This window comes from Lepisosteus oculatus, chromosome 9, assembly GCF_040954835.1.
Source record: "Lepisosteus oculatus isolate fLepOcu1 chromosome 9, fLepOcu1.hap2, whole genome shotgun sequence".
Taxonomy (NCBI): Eukaryota; Metazoa; Chordata; class Actinopteri; order Semionotiformes; family Lepisosteidae; genus Lepisosteus; species Lepisosteus oculatus.
This window is the reverse complement of record NC_090704.1, coordinates 21,639,203-21,662,982: the sequence shown is the minus strand read 5'-3', so window position 1 is coordinate 21,662,982 and position 23,780 is coordinate 21,639,203. Positions and strand designations below refer to the sequence as shown.

Below are 23,780 nucleotides of genomic sequence, written 5' to 3'. Positions count from 1 at the left end.
GAGCAAGAGGAGATCGCTCGGTTTTGGATCAGCCCTGGCAAGCCTTACTCCAGTTACAGGCTTCCGTACAACAGATTTCTGCGCACCTGTCGGCAATGCCGCCTACTGGTAATAGTGTAAGTAACGCTGGAGCTGGCACTTCGGCTCCACCCCCGCCAGCTTCTACACCTGCTCCTCCACCTCTTCCACTTACACCCCCTGACAGGTTTGACGGCAACCCTACGAAAAGTCGGGGCTTCTTGGCACAGTGTGCTCTGGTTTTCAGGCTCCATCCGGTAACCTTTTTTTCTCCTCAAGACAAGATTGCCTGCGTAGTTTCTCTGTTAACTGGCTGTGCTCTGGAATGGGCTACTGCCTTACTAGATTGCGGGGCTCCTGAGGTACAGGACTATGATCTCTTTTTAGAGAAATTTAAGGGGGTATTTTGTCGTTTCGCTGCTGGTCAAGACTCCGCCTACCGCCTCTCATCTATACGCCAGGGCTGCAGGTCTGCACAGGATTATGCCATAGACTTTCAAATAGCAGCAGCAGAGACTCTCTGGGATAATGAGGTCCTATTTTTTTTTTTTCCTGCAAGGATTATGTGAAGAAATAAAGGATCACCTGGTAACTATGCCACAGTCGGGCAGAACCTTGGAGGAATTAATTTCCCAGGTGTTGGAGTTAGAGTTTAGACTTCGTCAGAGGAATAGAGAAAGATCTCAGACACACATACAAGAGGTTCTTCGGCCACCACCTACCAACACTCTAGACTCGGAACAACCTATGGAAATTGCCCATGCCCGGTTAACTCCAGAAGAAAGAGAGAGACGCAGACGAGAGGGCCGCTGTATGTACTGTGGAAAATTAGGACACTTTAAAGCTGACTGCCCTGCCTTATGTTCGTCTTTGAGGCGCCTCCCAACTGCTCAAGATCCTGTGGTGAGTGAGTTGACTCAATCCTCTAAGTTTTTCTCAGGATTTTCTATTAGGTCTACATTGTTTTGGGGTAATAAACAGATCCCACTTCTTGCTTTTATTGACTCGGGGGCAGCGGGGAACTTCATCGACGCCTCCTTAGCACGAGCTTGGAAACTGCCCCTGACCCAGGTGACTCCTCCTCTTCGGGTACAATCTATTGATGGTTCCCCAGTGTCTCCAGGACTTATAAGATTGCAAACTGACTTAATAAGATTGCAAGTTGGTGCCACACATGTTGAAGATATCTGGTTTTATCTCCTCGAGACCCCATCACATCCCCTTGTACTAGGCTTTCCCTGGCTCCAACAGCATGACCCCACCATTTCATGGTCCCGTAGAGAAATTTTAACTTGGGGAATCCAATGTATTGGTAGTTGCTGTCGTCTGCCTGTAAGAGTTGCACTCATGGAAACGCCCCCTTCTGGCATTCCTACGATACCCCCCCAATATTCTGATCTACAGGAAGCCTTTAATGAGCAAGAGGCCTTGGCTCTTCCACCCCACCGACCCTATGACTGTGCCATAGACCTTTTGCCAGGATCTATTCCTCCTAAGGGTCATATATTTCCGCTCTCCAATACGGAATCCAAAGCCCTGAAAGTATATATACAAGATTCTCTAAAGGCTGGAATTATACACCCATCTACTTCACCTGCTTGTGCCAGTTTCTTTTTTGTGGAAAAGAAGGATGGTGGGCTCCGTCCCTGTATTGATTATCATGGCCTTAATGAGATCACTATTAAAAACCGGTACCCTTTGCCCCTAATTCCGGCAGCACTTGAGTCCGTGCATGGGGCCAAGATCTTCACTTAACTGGATCTGCGGGGGGCTTACAATTTAATCTGTATTCGGGAAGGGGACGAGTGGAAGACGGCGTTTATGACAACCCATGGACATTATGAGTATTTGGTCATGCCTTTTGGTTTGGTAAATGCCCCGCCAGTGTTTCAAACCTTTATTAACGATATTTTTCGTGATCTAATACAAAGGTTTGTCTTAGTATACCTTGATGACATTCTAATTTTCTCTAATACCTTCCAGGATCATGTTCTCCATGTCAGAGAAGTACTCTCCCGACTCATTAAGAATAAGCTTTATGTCAAACTGGAGAAGTGCATTTTTAATGCTTCTAGGATTCACTTTTTAGGTTACATCATCTCTCCAGAAGGGGTAGAAATGGACGCAAGTAAAGTCTCCGCAATTACTGATTGGCCCACACCCAAGAACCTTAAACACATACAACGGTTTCTTGGCTTTGCCAACTTCTATAGAAAGTTTATTCGAAACTTCAGCTCGGTGGTTGCTCCCATAACCTGTTTAACCCGCAAAGGACCCAGACAAGGTAAATGGACCCCTCAAGCAGAAGAGGCATTTCAGCACCTGAAACATCTTTTCACCACTGCCCCCATCCTGAAACACCCTGATCCTTCTTTGCCTTTCGTTGTTGAGGTGGACGCTTCTGGCCATGGTGTGGGCGCTGTTCTCTCTGAACGTCATGGAGAAAAACAGATTCTTCACCCCTGTGCCTTCTTTTCTAAGACGTTATCTCCTGCACAGATGAACTATGATGTTGGTAACCGTGAGCTTTTGGCTATTAAGTTAGCATTGGAGGAATGGAGGCACTGGCTGGAGGGAGCTCATCATCCATTTTTGATATACACTGATCACAAAAACCTGGAGTATTTACAATCGGCCAAACGTCTATGTCCTCGCCAGGCCAGATGGTCCCTCTTTTTCAACAGATTTAATTTCCTTATCACCTACACTTCAGGCTCTAAAAACATCAAAGCTGACGCTCTCTCACGGATCCACAACCCCCCTGAGGCTGAACTGCTTCCAGAACCCATCATCCCTTCTAGTAGATTCCTGGCAGTTGTCAGATGGGACATAGAAGTCATAGTTAGACGCGCCTTGGCTGGACAAACTGTACCTCCTCAGTGCCCTCAGTACAAGTTATTTGTCTCAACCCCAGTCAGATCTTCTGTCTTGCAATGGGGACATGACTCCCGCTTCGCCGGGCACCCTGGATTCCGACGTACCTTGGATTTCATCTCTAGAGATTTCTGGTGGCCAACCATGGTTAAAGATGTCAAGGAGTATGTCCAAGCCTGCTCTATATGTTCCCAAATTAAGTCTTTTTGGATGAGGGTGGCAGGCCCTCTTCAACCCTTACCTGTCCCTGACCGTACTTGGACCCACCTCTCAGTTGATTTCATCACTGACCTTCCACCAAGCCAAGGAAACACGACAGTCATGGTTGTAGTGGATCGTTTCTCTTAATCCGCCCATTTTATTCCCCTACCTTCTTTGCCCTCAGCTAGGGAACTAGCAGACCTGTTCGTACTGCATATCTTCCGTCTTCACAGCATCCCTAAAGACATTGTTTCCGATAGGGACCACCAGTTTATTTCACGATTTTGGAAGGCCTTCTGTAAGTCACTGGGAGCCTCAGTTTCGCTTACTTCAGCTTATCACCCGCAGGCCAATGGTCAAACTGAGCGTATGAATCAAGAACTGCTAACCTACTTACGGGCATATATCTCATCTACCCAAGATAACTGGGTATCATTGCTTCCATGGGCAGAATATGCTCATAATTCTTTGTATACTTCTTCGACACCATTCAAGTGTGCCTTAGGTTATCAGCCTCCTCTCTTCCCGGACTTCCCGGAAGTTCCTTCTGTTCAAGAGTATATCACTAACCTGCAGGACTTCTGGAAGAAGGCTAAAGCCTCCCTTCTTCACACTGCAGCTCGAAAGAAGACCGTGGCGGATCGGCACCATCAAACTATACCCAGATTTCGATGTGGTTCATCGGTCCTTTTCGTGTCCTCACCCAGGTTACCTCTGTAACTTATCGGCTGGCCTTGCCTCCTACCCTCAGGATTCACCCTACATTCCATGTTTCCCTCCTTAAGCCCTTTCACCGATCCACTCTGTCTAAACCGCAACAAAAACCCCCACCACCTCGAGTAATTGATGGACTTCCTGCCTACACCGTAAATAAGATCTTAGATTCCCGATGGTCTCGTGGATCCCTGCAATAACTAGTGGATTGGGAAGGCTATGGTCCAGAGGAGCGGTCGTGGGTAGCGGAAAGAGATATACTGGATTCAAACCTGATCCGGGATTTCCATCAGAGTTTCCCTAATCGTCCAGCTAGGGCGTCGGGAGCCGCCCATAGAGAGGGGGGTAATGTTACGATCCCTGCCTCTCGGCAATGAAAGAGGCAGGAGAAGGCGTAGCCTTAGTTCATCAGTCCACCTATCACTACGTTTTCACCATCACACCTCCGTCTCATCTGGTATTTAAGCATTAGTCTTTCCCTACCTCCTCGCTCAGTATTGGTTTCCCTTTCGAGCTACTTAGTTGCGCTGCGCCTTCTACCTCCTCGTACTGTTCTGGTTCTGACTTTGGTTTTTCCCCTTTTACTTCGTCTTTTGGATTACGGCTCGGCTTCGGTTGCTTACTCCTAGTTTGGTTCTCTGGCTTCCCCTGGACTCTCGGCTCTCTCATTCGTCTACTGTTTTGGATTACGGTCTGGCTTTGGCTACTCTCTCCCTGTTTGGATCTCTGGCTTCCCCTGGACTCTTGGCTCTCTCCTTCGGCTACGGTATTTGGATCACAACTCGTCTCTGTCGGCTCCCGCAAGTGGGTTCGCTACTTGGTTTCGGTTTCACTGGCCGAATCCGTAACAATATACAGTACCATTTATTGTATACCTTAAAAAATGCAGTGTTTGCTTTTTGTTACACAAAACATTATTCATTATGGCAAGTCCAATGTTCGGCTTGTTTGTCCATAGAACATTTCTGTGATCATATGAATCATCCAGGGCCTCTTTGACAGCTCTAAAATGGATAGCAATGTTCTTTTTAAGTTTTTCCTGGGCAATTTTCATGGGCTATCCTCCCATGAAAACCATTCATTTTGGTGATGGTTGAGGGAGGAACATTAACATTAGTCACAGTGAGAAAGGCCTTCAGATCCTTAGACGTTACTCTTGGGTTCTTTATGACTTCCTTAATGATTCTCTGGGTAGTCACTGTGGTCTGTCTCACAGTGGACGGATGTATCCCCAAATGTTTAGATATTGATTTTTAATATTCTTTATCTGAGGTGCTCTCAAATCTCTTCAGTGTGCAGAATCATGTAATTTCACTAACCTGGACTTCTGACCAATAAATTGGACAGAGTTGTCCAAATTCAGTCCTTGTTTACTTGATACCCAATTATTTCACCACCTGATGCTATTTACGTCCTTAATTATGTTATGTAAACAACGTGTTTACTTATTGTTTCACCTTTTCAATTATTCATTTTTTATTTCACATACATTGCATCCATTGCATACTTAAAATAATTGAAGTGGTAAGTATAATCCCTTCTAATTATTTAAGAATAGAACAGTTTAAACTAAACAAGGATAAAAAACAGTTATTCCTATAAATATTTCATGGGTTTAAAAATGTGGCACTTGTTTTTAGACTTGTTAAACAACATTGATAAATAAGTATTTATCAGGGTAATTAATTATGATACATCTATTCAACAAAATGTCTATACACCTGCTACACAAATTATTGATCTTATTTCCCTGATAATAATTTTACTATTAGTATAAAAATAATAAATAAATAAATACAAATGTTGCATACTTCTAATGTTTTCATAAGAACATTTGTATCTGTACACAATATTTAAAAAAATGCCTGATGGTTAATTTTTCAAGTATTGAGAACAGATACAAGTTATTTTATGTTATTTTTAGGTGTGTGGCTGTACCAAGTGTATTATTTATTTTCCATAGCTCTCAGTTTCTGCCTTGACACTGTTACAATTATTTACTTTATCTTGTTTTCTTCTCATAGAAGATTTTTTATACTTTAGAAATACATCTCAAGATCATTTAGATTAAACTGGGTAACTTTGTTTTTCCCCTTCCTAATTTTAGACAGGAAAAAATGCTGAGGGAATTGTCACCTACTCCTATGTCATTAAACCTACAGAAGATGGATCTCTAATAACGAAAGCATATGCTCGGGAATTGCAACAGTTTGCGCCTGTCAATATCAAGGGTGGAACTTCTATGATAAAAATCAGGTAAAGTATGTATATATATATATGTTTATATAAAAGGAAAACATGGTCTTTATAATTAGAAGGTCAAGAAAATAAAAAAGTTGAATATTAATTGGAGGTTAATTCCATTATGAAAGTGAAAGAGAAAGCCCAACACGCCTGGAAAATGTCAGTGTGAAATTGACCTCTTCTTGTTCTTTGCAGCTTTCCATTCTATTCATTTAAGGATTTATTCGCTAAATCCAAATAGGTTTTTTCACAGAACATTGCAATACATGTACTGTATAACATCTCTGTCAGGCCTATTAAATGTCTTAATTGTCACTATAAAAAGAAATTATATGTAAATTATAGAGATGCCTATATTTCTAGTTTATTTCTGGGCAATACCAGTACTTGTGTAAGTAAGTTTTGATGTCAGGCGGCATGCTGCAACAAGTGCCACAGTCCAGAGTCATGTTTGGCTTTTTTGGCACGGGGTAACAGCAGCAGTTTTGAGTACTGTTGGTACAATACCAGTGCTCAAGGATTCATTTATTATATTAAGGACAATGGGACAGAGTAGTGAAACAGGATGGAGGTAAAGTGTTGGGAATGGGATTTAATACGCAGGTGGTGGATTTCTGGCAAAACCAGTTTATTGATGGATGCATAGTCAAGAAGACAGTAGTTGGAGAGAAGGGAACCAGTAAAGTTGGGCAAGCAGGGAGGAGGTGTGGAAGAGACATCCGAGAGAATGTGATGCTGGATGTTGTTGATCTTGGAGCTAAAGAAATCTAAAAACATGTTGCAAAGTTGCAATGAGGCAGGTAATGTGGTGGGGCAGTTTGGCTTTAGCAGTCTGTTGATAGTAGCTCTACACTAGTAGTTTTACACTATGCAGGGACCATGTTATTGCTTAAAATTTTACATACCATAATATATAAAAATAATAAATATGTACGTATTTATATATTATAACAAATCATATGCATACAATACACATCTATATGTTTTATAATAATATGTATTTTATATTGACATATTACTTATATAGTTCAGGTGGGTAGCTGCTTCAGCATGCGTAGGCTGCAAAGGAAGAAGTAATAGGTTTATTCCATGCTGAAAAAAAGAAGAAAGAGAACACAAAGTTTCAGCCGTGGAGCCTTCTTCTGAAGAAGGCTCCATGGCCGAAACGTTGTTCTCTTTCTTCTTTTTTTCAGCATGGAATAAACCTATTACTTGTTCCTATTACATATATATAATTTTAGAAAAAAAAAAGTATTATCCCCAAGGGGCAATTTGGGGAGAAGTTGATCTTTTACTGGGAATAGAACCCATTCCTCCCATGTAACAGGCAAGAATTCAACCACTGAATCTCTAATGCACTGTACTGAATGGACTGATTGGACGAGCTAAATTAAATCCATTACATTGCAAAGACACATAATATAGTATATAAATGTCATTACCAACAATTGAAATTACTGATGTTATCATTGCTTGAAGATGAAGTGAAACCGACTTAACCCTGAAATGTTTTAAAATAAAACAATATGGATAAAAAACGTTGAACAAAAGCTTACATGAAATGACCAAGGAACACACTAATAAACAGCATATTATACAGTATATCTAAAATATTTATAAATTATGATTACTTATATAACTCATGTTTGTTAAAATATATGTTGTAAATGTAACCTTGTAAATGGCCATGGGAAATAAAATTAAAATAAGCATGTCAATTTTTTTTCCAAAATGACTACAGAAAGTGAAATACTTAAAGAATTTGATTGGCACAAAATGTTTATCTAGAAGATGGAATAACGATAAAGAGTGGACTAAAAATGTTCTAAATATACTGTTTAATACAATGTATTTATAAATGATGAGAAACATTAAAATGTATATTGGTTCAAATACTCATTTGGGCTAATTGTGGTTAATTTCTGTCACAAACAATATATCGTATATTTATTGTCAATTCTCCATCAACAAACTGTACGGTAATAGTGCACTATCCATTGTTCACTAAGACAGCTGTAAAATTATGACTTGTGGAAAGAAAACTGTAAAGCACACAGCCATATTAATCTTTTCCCATTTTTTAGCAAAAAACTGACTTTAGCTGCAGTGAGAGCAACTCCAATCAACCCACCCTCAGTTACTTTGCAGAGCAGAGGGACTCTGAAGTACAAATTTGGCAGTGAAATAAACCAAATTCCTGTGCTACTAATGAGAACCAAAAACACAGAAATACAGGTAATTTGTAAAAAAAAAGGCTTTTTATCACATCTCTTTGCAAGTGTACTTAGAGAACTATTTATTTTAAACATAAAATATGCTATATACTAATAAACCATACATTATAATAAGTTATAACTTTTCATGACATAGAAAAAAACAAGGCTGAATTAAGCAACTATATTGTTATATAACATTTAAACTTACAATTTAATGTGTATTTTTTTAATAATGTACTTAATGGACATAATGGACCAGTTGATGTTTTATTTTTAAATATTTTTTTTGCTTTATGTGAGATATATATAAATACTATACTTTGTTTTAAAATATACAAAACATAAATTAAATTCAAAATTAACTGTTCATTGGAAAGGAATACACATTTGAAATACACAGAAAAACACTTGACAAACTTTTTACGTTTGAACTTTTTATAACCGAGAATAATATACATTACCCTTCAGTTAAAAGACTGAAAACAGCTACAACACTAATATGTACTGTACAAGAAAAATGAAAATACAGTAACAAATATGTAACAGACAGACATCTGTTAGGTTGGGCAATTAACTATTTGTTATTTTTAACAAGACATTTTAAACAAATTAGAAGTGCTTTCTGTGCCTGAATTATCATGGCTAATGGCGATAGATAAAATATCATGGTTATACATGAGTAATTTGGAGGAGGAATTTCACGGGAAGCCATATTTGTATTATGCAGACCACAAACTAAGAGAAGACTATTTAGTCTCATGCCAATATTCCTGCATATTGGCAACCAAATTGCTGATGGTTTCAATTTCACCTCGTTTCATAATATGAGAGGAAACAGTAAATAAATAAAGTAATATTATACGATTTTGTTAACATAAAAATATATATGAGAGTGTTATATAATGGAGAAAGAATGTTTGAAGTTTCAGTATTCTAGGCAAAGGGTGTTATGTGGCACTAAAAGTACAATGCAGTGTAGTTTATGTAGTAGGTATTAACATAACAATTTATAAATGGTAAAGTTGTTTTATCAAAGCATGAAAAGTGCATTACACTGTATGTTTTTAAAGGAACGATATCACTTCATTCATCAGATATGTACAATAATGTCAGGAAAGGGATTGGCTTGTAAAGAATCTGTTTTCATCATGTTTATAACCAAACACAGAGCACTAGTGAATGAAGACGTATGAATATGTGCTAGGTCAATGTATACTTAATAGGGAAAGATATTTGAAAATAGATTATATAAGCAGTCTGAATAGAGCATGAGTAGCTATGTTTTAAAGAAAGCTGGATATTTTAAAGATATATTATATATATATAGTAAAATGCCAACAGACTCTTAGTTGCATTTACTGTTCTAAAATTTTGATTCTTTTACATCTTAGATTTCTGAGGTACTTCAACGCTTGGTACAGAATAATCAGCCACAGGTTGATACCCACTCCCCCACAGATTTTCTTCAGCTTGTTCAATTACTCCGTTTCACAACATTAGAAAATTTGGAGGCTCTTTGGAAGCAATTTTCTCTGAGGAATGACTACAGGTAAGTTAAAAGCACTGTTTTAGTTTAAATGGCATCATAGTGACAACTGCTATATGCCACATACATATACAAGTGTATATAACCATTACTTCAGAAAAGAAGACAGGCACAGCAGACAGGAATATACTGCATATACGTAAAGTATATGCCTCTCTGGTTTTGTAGGGTTTGGGAATATAGCTGATCTTTGGACAGAATAAATAAAACTAAAGAGCTATTTTATTGAGAAATAGAAGACACTGTTATGTCCCAGTGTGTGGTCCATGTGTGTTTTTGTTGCTATGTTCCACACTTCCTGACTTTGATTGTTCTCCTACCCTCATTGGTCCATGATTACACTATTGTTTTCGTATTACATTATCTTCAATCAACTCTCGGCCAATCAGAATTCAGCTTATTCAGTATACAACTTGGAGGTTTACAGAACAAGGGGGCCTTTTGCTTGACTTCGGTTCTGCTTGGCTTAACTTCATTTTGCTTTCATTTTGCTTCGGCTTCGCTTCTATATTTTTGTTTGTTTCTCTTCGTGTGTGTATTTTTATAAAGTTTCGGCTTTGTTGCTTTGTGTTTGTCTCCTTGTACTTTCGTTTGTTTATCTTGTATATCGCCATTACCTTGCCCAAACTTGTTATATGTTATATGTTCAACCTCTGTGCTCTTTTGCTCTTTTGTATCCTATTCCTTGTGTCTACTCTCGTTTTCCCTTATTTGTATTTGTAGTTCACTTGTGTGAACTTCTGTGAATAGGGTTAGTTAGGGAAAGCTGACCTAACTACCAAAACAAAACCCACTCGGTCTTCGGCATCTTCTAACGCCTTAGCTTACCTTCACTAACTACCCAAAAACCATACAAGACAATAGGCACTCACCCTTCCTAAACTAGAGTTACTAAAACAAAGATCAACAACCTGTGCAGAATGTACCCGACAACCTAAACTCATCCTATACACAAAATTTCACACAAATACACAAGTGAACTACGAATACAAATAAGGGAAAACGAGAGTAGACACACTATATACATACTGTATAAACCTAAAGTAAATGCCTCTCTGGTTTTGTAGAGTTTGGGAATTTAGCTGATCTTTGGACAGAATATTTAAAACAAAAAATATGTTTTATTGAGAAATGGAAGAATGTCTACATTGACAAAACAGATAAAAAAATAAAGCTAGGCAAATATAATAAAAGCCCCAAGCTTTGAAATCTTTGAATAATAAATTGAAACAGCTTAGATTTTTTTAGATCCATTTTTTTTTTCACTCATTTGCTCAGTTATTCCATCTTTACATGCATGTGTTTTGTTTTTTTGGATTTGGAAAGAAAAGGTATTTGCACAGACCAGTGGCAGTTGTGGCTGATGAATGGACAATTTCTGTGTTTCCAAATTCAAATTATTTATTTTTGTATATATTTGCATGGATGTGTTGAAGCATTAAAACTTTCACTTCTCTGTGGTATCAAACATCAGTTCAATAATGGTGTAATTTTCGAGCAGGAAACAGGAAAGACCAGGAAAGGTGAGGTTTAAATTTAATGAATTATTGTAGATGAAAAAACACAAAATACTTTTTATGCATTGTGTTTATGTATACATGCATATGAAATATCTAAGCAGCAAATTGGTCAGAAAGTACTTCTGCTATCCATGTAATGCAAAGGAAAACATTTTGAAGTAAGTTATAATACACAATACTTACTTTATCTCACATTACTCTACCCATTTAATCTGTTTGACATATGTTATTTTGTGCTGGACACTTATGTATTATAACTGAACAAAGATGAAAACTTTATACTATGCAAATGACCTCTTTATTGCCTCATTGCAAAACAATACTTGGAATAAACTATTCTTTTCATGACTGTGGTGCTTTTTCATTGACAGGAGATGGATACTAGATTCAGTTGTTACGATTCCAGGCACCAATGTTATCAAATTCCTGAAAAATAGAATTGAGAATGAAGATATTACAGAAAAGGAAGCTGTTCAAGCAATTTTATTTGCATTCCATTTAATGACATCTGATTCTGAAACAATTAAGCTGTCTAAGGTAAACTATATTTTTATAGATGTATAATGCTTTCTTAATTTATTTTTTATATGAATAAGAAAAAGAAAAGAGGTAAGCCTAAAACACAACCATATGTCATAAAAAATTATTATCAGCCTAATTAGAACTTTGTTCTAGTTTATTTTCCAGTTTTTCATATTGTCAATTCATGTATTTGCATACTGTACCTCACTTTGTATTCTTAAAAATCTTTCAAATACAAATAATCCCAACTTATTTACAGTACCATTTGTACGAGAGCTTACTTCATAACAAGACCCTTCGAGAAAGCAGCTTACTTGTTAGAGTGTGTGGCAACCCAGCACCTATTCAAGAAGCAGAGATTCAGAGCACATGTCTGCTTTCATCCTGAATAGGATGCCAGACTATTACAGGGATATGGAGAAAGAAAACGTTTAAAATAGCTAATCAGACATAAACTGTGCTTTGAGAGGTACTGTAGGAAGATGCTTTAACAAGTGTGAAGAATCCAGAGCATCTGAAGAAACTCTACATGAACAAAAAGAGAACATGAAGACTCCACACAAAACATATCCTAGACAGGAACAAAACCCAGGCCCCAAGAACTAGCACTAACCACGATGTCACTGCACCACCCTCCACATAGTCAGATACAATAATTGTACTACTATATATACAGTACTGTAAGAATAAATGTTTCATATCCAAAACTTTACACATAAAGTAAGAACAATTGTTCAGTTTAATCCCTTTTATCTTATCTCTTTTCCAGTTACTTTTATGTAAAATCCCAGCTTGCAAATTACTTGTTGTTTTTTACATTAGCTTTCCCACAAGAATCATGTCCACTTGTTGGACTCTTTTGGTATTTTATACACTTTCAGCTACATTGTGCCTAACAGAAAAGTCTACTAGGGAGGAGGAGCACGTAGAGTTGTTTTAGTCCATGAAAGTGTGACAGATCTTGACAATTTGAAAATCCTGGATAATAATGCAGTCTATTGACATCTGGGGCTATTTTGTACTTTAGTGTTTAAGTACCATTACTAATAAGTAAAAAGTTACTTAGGGTTCTACTGTACATCTTTTTTCGAACTCCCTTTCAGCTTTTCAATGCCTTTATTCACTTATGTTTGCAGCTCTTGCATTTTAGGGTTTGTCCCTTTTAAATGTTCTATAGAGTGCTTTATTTTTGTAGACATTTTCAAGTCGTTTATAAACTACATTCTGGATACTTTTGAGTAAAATATTCATTTTAAACATTAACTTCAGTTCAAAATTTCCAGTATCAGAATTAACACATAAATCCACTCAGTAATTAACATACTTTTTGTAACTGCAAGGCAAAGTGACAATTAACACCAGCAAGTAGTTATTTTTTGTAAATAAATTGTGATCTTAAAACAAATAGAAAAACATTACTGACCTGTAAAATGTCCATGTTGTAGCTATATAAACAGTATGTGTTAAAAATACTCATACTTTAATATAGGCCACAATATTATAAAACCTGTGATTAATTGAGTTCTGATAGAAAATGAATGATATATAATGAAATCTGCTATTCATTAAGTAGTTAAAATGAATATAAATGCATAATATTTATGATACTGTTTATTAATTAATCATTGACTCCCAGCTATCTCTATTAAACCTTTTCTCAGGAATTTCTGAAATTCCCATTCATCCAGAAATCTACAATATTGTTGAAAACCATGACTCTAGTTTATGGCTCAATGGTTTATAGATACTGTGTTGACCGTGAGGAGTGTCCTCAAGAAGCTCTACAGGTATTACCTTACATTTTTATATGTACTTACCAAATTAATCACTTCCTAATTTTTTAAAATTATTTTTATAAAGTACAAAAGGGATAACAACAACCATGTTCCATCCTGTCAGTAATTCACAATTACTCATGGCGTCATTTCCTCTCCTAAGACACAATAAATACTGTATGTGATTCCATTTTCTCCCTCACATGTCTTTTTGAATGGACTATACTGACTCCAGTGTTTCACTACATTTTTTCTCTACTTTTCTATGGTTATTCTATGGTTATTCAAGTTCGCTAATCCAGTGAATATTTTTTTTCATCTAGTTGAGTAAACACTCCATAATCCATTAAGTACATTTAATTATTGGGTGTGGTTATTTCTAGTTAATTTTAATGTATTTAGGTAAATCATTTGGCAGTTCATGATAAATGCTCACCTCAGGAAACTAGGTTGAAGGAACACCAGTTATTTCACTATCTAAAATGTAGTTTTGCACTCTTCTGACTTTCTGATAAATAATTAAGTGACAGATGATACAATTTAAAGACAAATAAATGTTAGCATTCTTGGGAATCTATCCTGTTCTGATCTCCACAGCCGCTACGTGATCTTGCTGCAGAGGCCTCTAGCAAAGCTGACGAAGTGCAGATCATTCTGGCCCTGAAGGCTATTGGGAACGCAGGACAGCCTGAGTACATCAAGTCTATTATGAAATTCCTGCCAGGATTTGCATCTAGTGTTTCAGAGATTCCTCTTAGAGTGCAAAATGCAGCTGTTCTGGCTCTCAGGAACATTGCCATCAAAGATCCCAGGAGTGTGAGAGAATTCTTCTGGATTTCACTAACCCAGCTTTTTTTATGTTGAAATATATTTACTCATTCACTATTGTAACATCACTTTATTTAATAAAGCGATGCCAGTTACAGCACTAATCAAACTTACAGTTTTTAATAATAATTATAGAGTATTTAATTTTTTTCAGAATCTAACCATAATGTTTTTTTAGTCTGTCCTGTTCTACTGTTTTAATAATATAGAAAGTTTCCTACACTACCCACCACTTAATTTATACAGGGATTTATGAAATGACAAAATAATTTCTTAAACATAATTAATATTAAACATGTGTGGCACATTTATTTGAATTTTACTAAGCAAGCAAAATCAATTAATACTTACTGCAATGTCCTCTACTACTTGAATATGTAACAAACCTTTAAAGTATTGAACTGTCTCTAAATACCTGACCATCAAACCAACCTGCAAAATTTGGAATCCTTTGGTACAATTAGTAAACCTGAAATATGGCATGCAGTAAACAAATGTGTGGAACATAAAATATATTATATAGTTTGCATTATTATCTATAGTGCAGTCTCTTCGATTTCAAATAGTTACCCTGATTCATTTGTTTAAAAACATAGTAAATTCTTCTAGTAATCAATTTCTCACTTATAATTTGCCAAATTCCAGGTACAAGACATTGTACAGAAGATCCTCAAGGACCGTAGCTTGCATTCTGAAGTCCGAATGCATGCTTGTTTGGTTGTATTTGAAACAAGACCACCTTTGGCTCTTGTTTCAATGATAGCTGAATCAATGCTGACAGAAACCAACTTACAAGTGGCTAGTTTCTGCTACTCCCAGATGAAAACACTGACCAGATCCACCACTCCTGACAACAGAGAATTGTGAGTAGTCAGGAAATATTTCTGTTTTTATTAAAGTTGCAATTGATTGTTTCAGTTACAGTACCTGATAAAATCCACTATGTCTTTTTATTCAGGGCAGCTGCTTGCACTGTAGCTTTGAAGATACTCGGTCCAAAATTTGGCAAGTTGAGTTTTCGGTACAGCAAAGCATTTCATAATGATTACTTTACCGGTAAGTCTATAGTTTATTTCAGATGATGTATTCTAAGTTTCTAATCCTCTCAAATTAATTATATTAAAAATTGCCTACCAAAGTACTTTTTCTAAAAGATCAATCAAATTGGCTTCAAGAACATTTCCATTTACCCCCTGAAAGTTGCTGCCTTCTGTTCAGAAATGGTCAACAATTTTGCTTAAGATGCTTAAGTCTTTTTTAAGTTGGGCTGTGACATCAAATGATAAAGAAACTTGCTATCCTTATCATTCAAATATTTAAAGATTTTTTTCAAATTTACATTGAATTTATAGGGATTTGTACTAGGTGTTGATGCATAGGAAAATGATCTGATTAGAAGGGGAAATTCAGTGCCTGAGCTACCATTTTAGGTTCAAGCCTTCAGTCTATATTTTTTTACTTAGCTAAATAACCAAGGTTAAATTCTCCCATTTTGATTACAGTTGTCCCTTTCTGTATTTGTTTTTTTTATGAAATGATATCAATCTAACAATAATTACACAGGTACTACAGTTTTGATGTAAATTAATTAGCCTCTACAACTGCAAATATGTCTTGGACATATGATATTTATGTGAAAAACAGTAATCATATCAAATTTATTTAAAGTAAGTTTTTAAAAAACTGTTTTTCCTCCTTGTTTAGATGGCTTCCTCTCTGGTGTGGCTGCAGATTTCTATCTGATGAACAGTGCCGCGCGTTGGATGCCAACAACTATAATGCACAGACTCAAGACCTACTTTATTGGAACTGTATCTGATCCTTGGGAGGTACATTAATAAAATATTACTTACATGCTCCATAATGTTCATTTCCTGCACAAATAATTTTTCAAGTATGCATACGTAATGAGTAAAGCGTGTTTTTTTAAACTTCAACATTGTATACTGTGTTTTGCAAACATCTCTACAGTTAGGTGTCCGGGTTGAAGGAATGGATGAGATTTTTAAGAAGAGTTCCTTTACAGAAAAGATTAAAGCAGCTATTGCAAAAGTCTTGAAAATGGTAAGTAGAATTAGACTGAACATTTTTTGCCTCTATTAAAATTTTAATAAAAAACCTCCACTGAGATACAGTAAATAGGTGTTTATTCTGTTTCATAGATACAAAACATATGGAAAGAATCTTTTTAACATAATCCAAAAATATTTTTTTCAATTTAGAAGGAGTGTTGTGTTTATTTTTTCTTTATTTAAAGAACAAAAGTTTTCTTTTAAATAACTAGTTCACAGTTTCACATTTATTTATTTTTAAATTACATTCCATAAATAGCTAGTCTTGCTAGTAATAATACAATTATTAAACAAGGTACTTGTTTATTTACATGAACAAAGAATATGTATTAATGAACATATTGTAATAATATAGTTAGTATACTTACAGTAGTTACAATAATAAAGTATCTGTCAATCATCTATCTATATAACAATATATAAAAAATCAATTTCTTATCTTGATTATTTAAGCTGTAAAACTGTGTATTGTATTTTGCCTATTTGCAGTTGAAATATACACCTGACAGACATGCTTTTGAAAATGTGTTATTACTGCCAGCATTTTCTACTAGCTTTGAAAAGGGGGAGTATGAATGTTAAGTTCAGACAAATATGAATGTATATGTACATATTCCTTTATCTATGTTGTCAGCTCTCTAATAGTTTATCAGGATGGAAATCAACTCCAACAGAAAATGCCTTACTGTCTACTTATCTGAAGTTTTTTGGTCAAGAAGTGTTTTTTGCAGACATCAACAGAAATACTTTTCATAAAGCAATGGAGGTAAGATCATTGGAAACAAAAATGGACCTACTCAATACTAATATGTACAATATACTGTGGATCATCCCATTGTCATCTTCTCAAAAGAGAAATATTTGGAAAGTATTCTGGTTTTCACAGGATACTTCTGAGATGTAGCTTATCTGGGTTATCTTCATAATAACTTGATAATTAATAGTTATTAATCCTGGAGGTGTCATTAAATTGTAATCCAGAACATTTAAATATTTTTACATTTGTTCATCTTTTGGTTTTGAGTAGTTAAATGTATTTCCTGCAAGGGTAACACTTCATTTGAAAGTTGCTGCATAATGAATTTATTGATTATTGAATATGATAGATCCTATAAAAAAGGCAAACTAAACCCAGTAACTGTTTTACATTGCTACACTTTTTAATGACATGCTTTCTTTACAGGTGTTAAGCACAGTGGCAGGTGAACACACTTATCCATGGAAAATAATAGATTTGCTTCAAAGGGGGATTTTGTTTCAGTGGACTCATGCCTATCTGGCGTCTGAAATTCGTTACATAGAATCTACAAGTCTGGGTCTTCCAGTGGAAAATAGTCAGTACTATACAATCATGACTGGCATGACAGTAAATGGTGAGTTGTCACATGGTGTAAACTAGCCTGACCTTTTGGGACACTGTCTATATTTTGTAATTCCTCAGAGTTTATCACAAATGTTCCTAACATTATGCTTTGTAAACCATTCAAAGTTTTATGTGAAGGCATTCATCTTACTTTTACAGAAAAACAGCCAGAAGTGTCCTGCCTCATATAAAAGGCACACAAAGGTTGGTTACTGACAGAGTTTGATACTCTCAAGAAAGAGCTGTTCATGTGAACTATGCCCTGATCAAAAGAAATATCAGAGGACCTTAGAAGAAGAACTGTAGAAATGCATAAATCTGGTATAGGCTACAAAAGCAGTTCTAAAGACCTGGGTGTTCATCAATCCACAGTAAAACAAATTGTCTAAAAATGGAGGAAATTCAGTACTGTTGCTACTGCAAAGATCACGGCAATAACGCAGTGTGCAATGCTGAAGACTTGAAAAAGAATCCTAGGTTAACAGGTTAACAGGTTAAAAGGACCTGCAGAAATCTCTTGAACTTGCCAAAGTCTCTGTTCGTGTCCACTACAAGAAAAATACTGAACAAGAATGGTTTTAATGGAAGGATACCACAGAGGAAACCACTGCTCTCAAAAAACAAAATTGCTGCACGTCTCATGTTTGACCACTTGAATGTTCCATAATGCTTCTGGGACAATGTTCTGTGGATGGATGAGACAAAACTTGAACTCTTTGGCACAAACGCACAACCCTGTTTGGAGGAACAAAAGCACTGCACACCAACACCAAAACCTCATCCCAACCACAAAGTATGGTGGATGGAGCATCATGGTTTGGGGCTGCTTTGCTTCCTCAGGGCCTGGACAGCTTGGTGTCATAGAGGTAACAATGAATTCAAAATTGTATCAGGAAATTTTACGGGAGAATGTCATGGTAGTGATCCGTCACCTGAAGCTTAATAGGGTGATGCAACAAGACAATGACCCAAAACACAGGAGTAAATCAACAACAGAATGGCTTAAACAGAAGAAAATGTGTGTTCTGGAATGGCCAAGTCAGAGTCCAGACCTCAACCCAACTGAGATTCTGTGGCATGACCTGAAGAGAGCTGTTCTTTTGTAAAGCGGAATGGTCTAAAATTCCTCCTAACTGTTGTGCAAGTCTCATCAGCAGCTACAGGAAAAGTTTGGGTGAAGTTATTGCTGCTAAAAGAGGTTCTACCAGTTACTAAATACAAGGGTTCACATACTTTTTCCAGCCTGGAATGTGAATGTTCAAAAGATGTGTTCAATATTGACAAGAAGTACAATTGTTTGTGTGTTATCAGTTTAAGCAGATGGTGTTTGTCTATTATTGTGACTTAGTTGATCAGACCACATTTTAATGAGTAATTAATGCAGAAATCCAGGTAATTCCAAAGAGTTCATAAACTTTTTCTTGCAACTAAATGCACTTTTTCTGCTTAATCATCTCTTTCTTTGTTTGGTAGCCAAAACACAAGTTCACCCAGCTCCAATAAGAGGCTTGGGGGTAGCCCAATTGCTGAATTCAGAAATTGAGACTCAAGTAGACTCTGTATTGAGGTAAACTTTTTTTACACATTTAGTGTAGTCTGCCTTTAATTATGAATGTATGAATGTTTAAAAATCTGTTTTATTAAGTGGAATTGTAATTAAGTTAAAATATTTTATATATAATGGTAACTACCTATTATTGCATTTTTATTTATATTAATGATCTAAATGCTGTTCTTTTTAACTTACTAGTTGTATTTGGGGCATTAATAGCTGCAACTATATTTTCATCACATTTACAGAATATTTTTATAATTAAAAAAATAATAATATCTAGTTACAGAGATATGACTCAAGATTTGAATTTAATCTTTTCTTTGCAGCAATCTCCAAAACTTCATTTGTTTTCATGGGGTTAACACAGAACTCATACAGACTGGCTCAGAGCATCATGCTGATTTACAGATGGCAGTGCCACTGAAATTTGATCTCACAATGGATCTGAAAGAAGCAAGGTTTCGTGTGGAATTTCCATCTTGCCAGAAGGAGAATGAACTTTTGGAACTCAAGTAAGTTTTCTCTGAAAAGCTTTGTGAACTTTACAAAAAATATTTTACCATATACACAGAAATCCAAAAGATATCTACATTTAATAAAAAATCTAAAATAATTAATTACATAATTAATATATTGATTTGAAACAAAATAATGAAACATACACTCTTAAAAATATACTTTTGTAAAATTATTGTTCTGAAAGCATAAAATGTAAGATGTAATTTAAGGGAAAACTTTTGAATGTTGATGATCCCATCACAGCAACTTTTATTCTTAATTGTCTGTATTTATCAAAGTTCTTTACTTTTAACAGGTCTCAGACATTTTCTGTGCTACGAAATGCTGAAACTCTCCCTCTCCAAAAACATGATCTCATTCTGCCTGGATCTGCTTCAAAACACTCAAGAAAACATCATTTTGAACCCTCTAAAAAAGCAGAATTAAATTCAGCAGGAGTAATAGTATGTAATTAACTTTATTATTTAATTGCATTTAAAATAATGCTATGGCAGCAATTGTTAAATTGTGTTTCTTTTATTCTTGCTATCCAGCCTTTTGAAGAAACTTATTCCACTGCCTTATTTTGCAGAGGATGAAATTGTTTCCCATACATGACATTTCCTTTATGATCTGAAAATGTGCTTTCAAATATGCAAAAAAAAAAGAATTCAGTTGTATCAAAGTTGTGACAAATGTCCTGAGAAGTGAATTTAATAACATGTAATATGCCAAATGTCTCTATTATCTAAAACATTATATGAGATGAGTGCTTAGCTTATCATAATTTTAAAGAATTGTGGTTATTTAGTGTCATTTTATTTACAAGTCATATCACTATGTACAGTACTGTATGTGCAGTTAAGATTCACCTATGTAATATGGTTGTTAATATTTGATGCTTTAACATTGGACACTGTGGCCGCAGTGATACTCTTCAAGGAGATTTTTACATTTTCTTGTAAACATTGTGTGCTTTATCACACACAAACAAAGAATGACTTGTAAGAATTTAGATAGCTGCACCCTTTTTATTTTTATATTTGCAAAGGTTAACCCCTACAATTATGTTGAAGTAATTAGCTCAACTATTTACAAAAGACAAGTTTTGCACCATATTATAAAAAATGTTTCTTATGTTATGATGCTTATTACATTGTGCACTAGGAACCATTTCAATTACATCTGCAATACTTAATACCACCTTTCTTCTTTATGCTCAGAAGGGAAGCATTTCTGCTGAGCTCCTATCGCAAGAGAACAGAAATGCTGGAGACCAGAACAAAGTTTCACCACAACTGCAGCATTTGTGTGCTAAGTCACGTAACTTTGGAATTGAGGTCTGCATTGACACAAAAGTGGCAAATGCCATATTTCTCAGGGATTGTCCACTCTATCATTTTCTTGGGGATACTTATGCAAAACTTACTGTTAAGCCAGGTATTTGAACAATATATTTAATCATTGTTTTTTCGTGTTGAGGAGCAGTTGAAAAATTTCAAGCCCTTGAATACCTGGGTGATTTTTAGGGGTATTTTATGTTTGTTTTTTTAATACTATTATAATCACTGAGAGAAAATGTAAAATGGTCTGATGAATCTGATCTATTTCTCTATCAGTTCAAGAGAAGGCTCACTTTTTCAAAAGCTACAGTAAATTATATTAAAGGTCTAACCAAAGTAAAATGACAATTCATATTAAGTGAAAAATGCATCACTTTGATGGCTGTTTTGTTGTCTTTTTGATTTTATGAAAGCAATATTGACATACTGTTATATATTATATATGTTATATATTTTTATGTCTTAACTTACAATTCTTGTCTAATTCTTTCACAGCTCAAACAGCAGTAGATATTCAGAAAATAATATTCTCAATAAAAGCAGGATCTGAAAAAGACACAGTTATGCATTTCATGCGAACTGAAGGATTTAAATATCATAAGGTATTTTACTGTGATTTGTATGCATTTTTTTTATTATTTTTTTCAGAAAGTAATTAAGAGAACACAGCTAGTTTGTTATCATAAATTTACATTACGCAAAAATTGGAAGCAGCACATTCGTTAAAGCTACTGTATATTAAAATAGTTTACTATTTTAGTTTAGTTTGACTACTTTTAAAACTAATTTTAATCCATTCAAATTATAATTCAAATGAATGGGACAATACTTTTGTCTTCACTAAATAGGTACAGTTCTATATTTTGTAAACAAACATGTCTTCTTATCATGTTTTTGATTACCAGAAGGAATCAAATGCTACTTCAATCACGGGGTCGTCATCTAGCTCTTCTAGTGGCAGCACATCCAACGAAAAAGGACACCAGGGACACAGAAGAGTGCAATGGTCTAAAAGCAATCCCTCTGCATCCAGTTCATCCTCCACCTCTTCCTCATCCAGTTCTTCCTCCAATTCGAAGAGGAGACGTGGAAGAGGTAATCCAGACTGGAGAAGCAGCAGGGTCCTAGAAAGTCGCTGGAATAGCAATCAGTCCTCAAGCTCCTCCTCACAGGAACTGGTATGTTATTCTCTGGCCATTAAGTCATGTGTTTTGGTACCAATTGAGCTCTTCGTTACACCCATCAAACTCATGACCCACTTTTTCATTGTAGAGTATACCTGACGTCTTGGAAGACTTACTCGGTGTATCCAAGTTTCAGAAGGTACTGTATATTATATGATCTAACATATGTTTAGATCTAAATTCTGCATAAATTCATTCTATTAAGTCATAGCATTCAAAGAAACAGTGAAGCTTTCAAACTTAAAATATTTATAATGATATGATAAAGCCACAGCATAATCTATATACAGTATATAGCATATGATAATGATATAATGCAATGTTTCAATGTAACTTATTTAAAAGTATACATTTTTATCAATTTGGACATATATATTTCCCCAAATAAAACATACAAATAATACATTTTATTTATCTGATCTTCACAAAAACTGTGCACTGTACATGTCTAATACACATAACTGAAGCAAAGAGCATAGTAAATTTACTTATTAAAAACATGAGTAAAACTGAATTCGATTTTAAAAGCTATAGTTATAATATTTAAGTGAATTAAAAAAATAATATTAGCAAAATCTATAATGGATTTGAGCAAACAGTTTCAAAGATGTGGATCTATAAAAGAACCTCTATCAGCCACTGTGTGGAGCCTGGTCTTCAGTAGAGTAAAAAAATATAAAATATAAGAAAATAATTATCAGATCTCATATTGTTCTTGTTCACACAATAAGCTTTTAACAAACTATTTAACACAATAGACAGTAAAAAAGATAATTTATTTGGTATATATTCATCAACAACATACTTTATAACCTCCAACTTCAGTATTTTGTAAAACTGAGATTTAACATTAAGGTTCTGTCACGACTGCCAACCTCCCCAGACCAGCAATAATTACAAGCGCTGCCGCACATGTTAACTCAGCACCACATGCCCTACCATGTGGCAGGCAGCAGTATTTAAGCCCCTTCTTGATGCTCGGTATTGAGTCTACTCTTTTAGAGCTCTACTTGGCATTTATTCTGAACTTTGCATTCTTCTGGATACTGGACTCCCCTTTTGCCTCTCGACCTTGGACCTCGGCTTGCAATTTGGATTGTTTGCCTCCATTTGTACTTCCTGGATTTCAAACCACCTTTCTCCTTTTCGACCACAATCTCGCCTGACGTTCCAGATTGTTCACCTACCTCACCTACAGTACCTACTCCTGCATCTGCACAGGATCCACATATCTCTTCATTGAAGAATCCTTACAGGTTCCCCTGCTCATATATAGCGCATTGATCAGACTAGCTTCAAATAATCTT

General features: G+C 35.6%; 1 protein-coding gene across 1 annotated transcript in view; it reads left to right on the top strand.

The window, feature by feature from the left end:
• Positions 1–23,780, top strand: part of LOC102690748 (vitellogenin-like) — a 44,728-nt gene that overhangs the window by 9,537 nt on the left and 11,411 nt on the right. Inside the window, exons 5-21 of the mRNA XM_069194523.1 lie at positions 5,919–6,063; positions 8,136–8,286; positions 9,659–9,816; positions 11,705–11,870; positions 13,517–13,642; positions 14,228–14,446; positions 15,104–15,321; positions 15,417–15,514; positions 16,163–16,287; positions 16,430–16,522; positions 17,165–17,296; positions 17,714–17,903; positions 19,367–19,460; positions 19,775–19,960; positions 21,170–21,269; positions 22,195–22,467; positions 22,562–22,612. Coding sequence (XP_069050624.1) covers positions 5,919–6,063; positions 8,136–8,286; positions 9,659–9,816; positions 11,705–11,870; positions 13,517–13,642; positions 14,228–14,446; positions 15,104–15,321; positions 15,417–15,514; positions 16,163–16,287; positions 16,430–16,522; positions 17,165–17,296; positions 17,714–17,903; positions 19,367–19,460; positions 19,775–19,960; positions 21,170–21,269; positions 22,195–22,467; positions 22,562–22,612 — 2,525 coding nt within the window. The remainder of the gene's footprint in view (positions 1–5,918; positions 6,064–8,135; positions 8,287–9,658; positions 9,817–11,704; positions 11,871–13,516; positions 13,643–14,227; positions 14,447–15,103; positions 15,322–15,416; positions 15,515–16,162; positions 16,288–16,429; positions 16,523–17,164; positions 17,297–17,713; positions 17,904–19,366; positions 19,461–19,774; positions 19,961–21,169; positions 21,270–22,194; positions 22,468–22,561; positions 22,613–23,780) is intronic.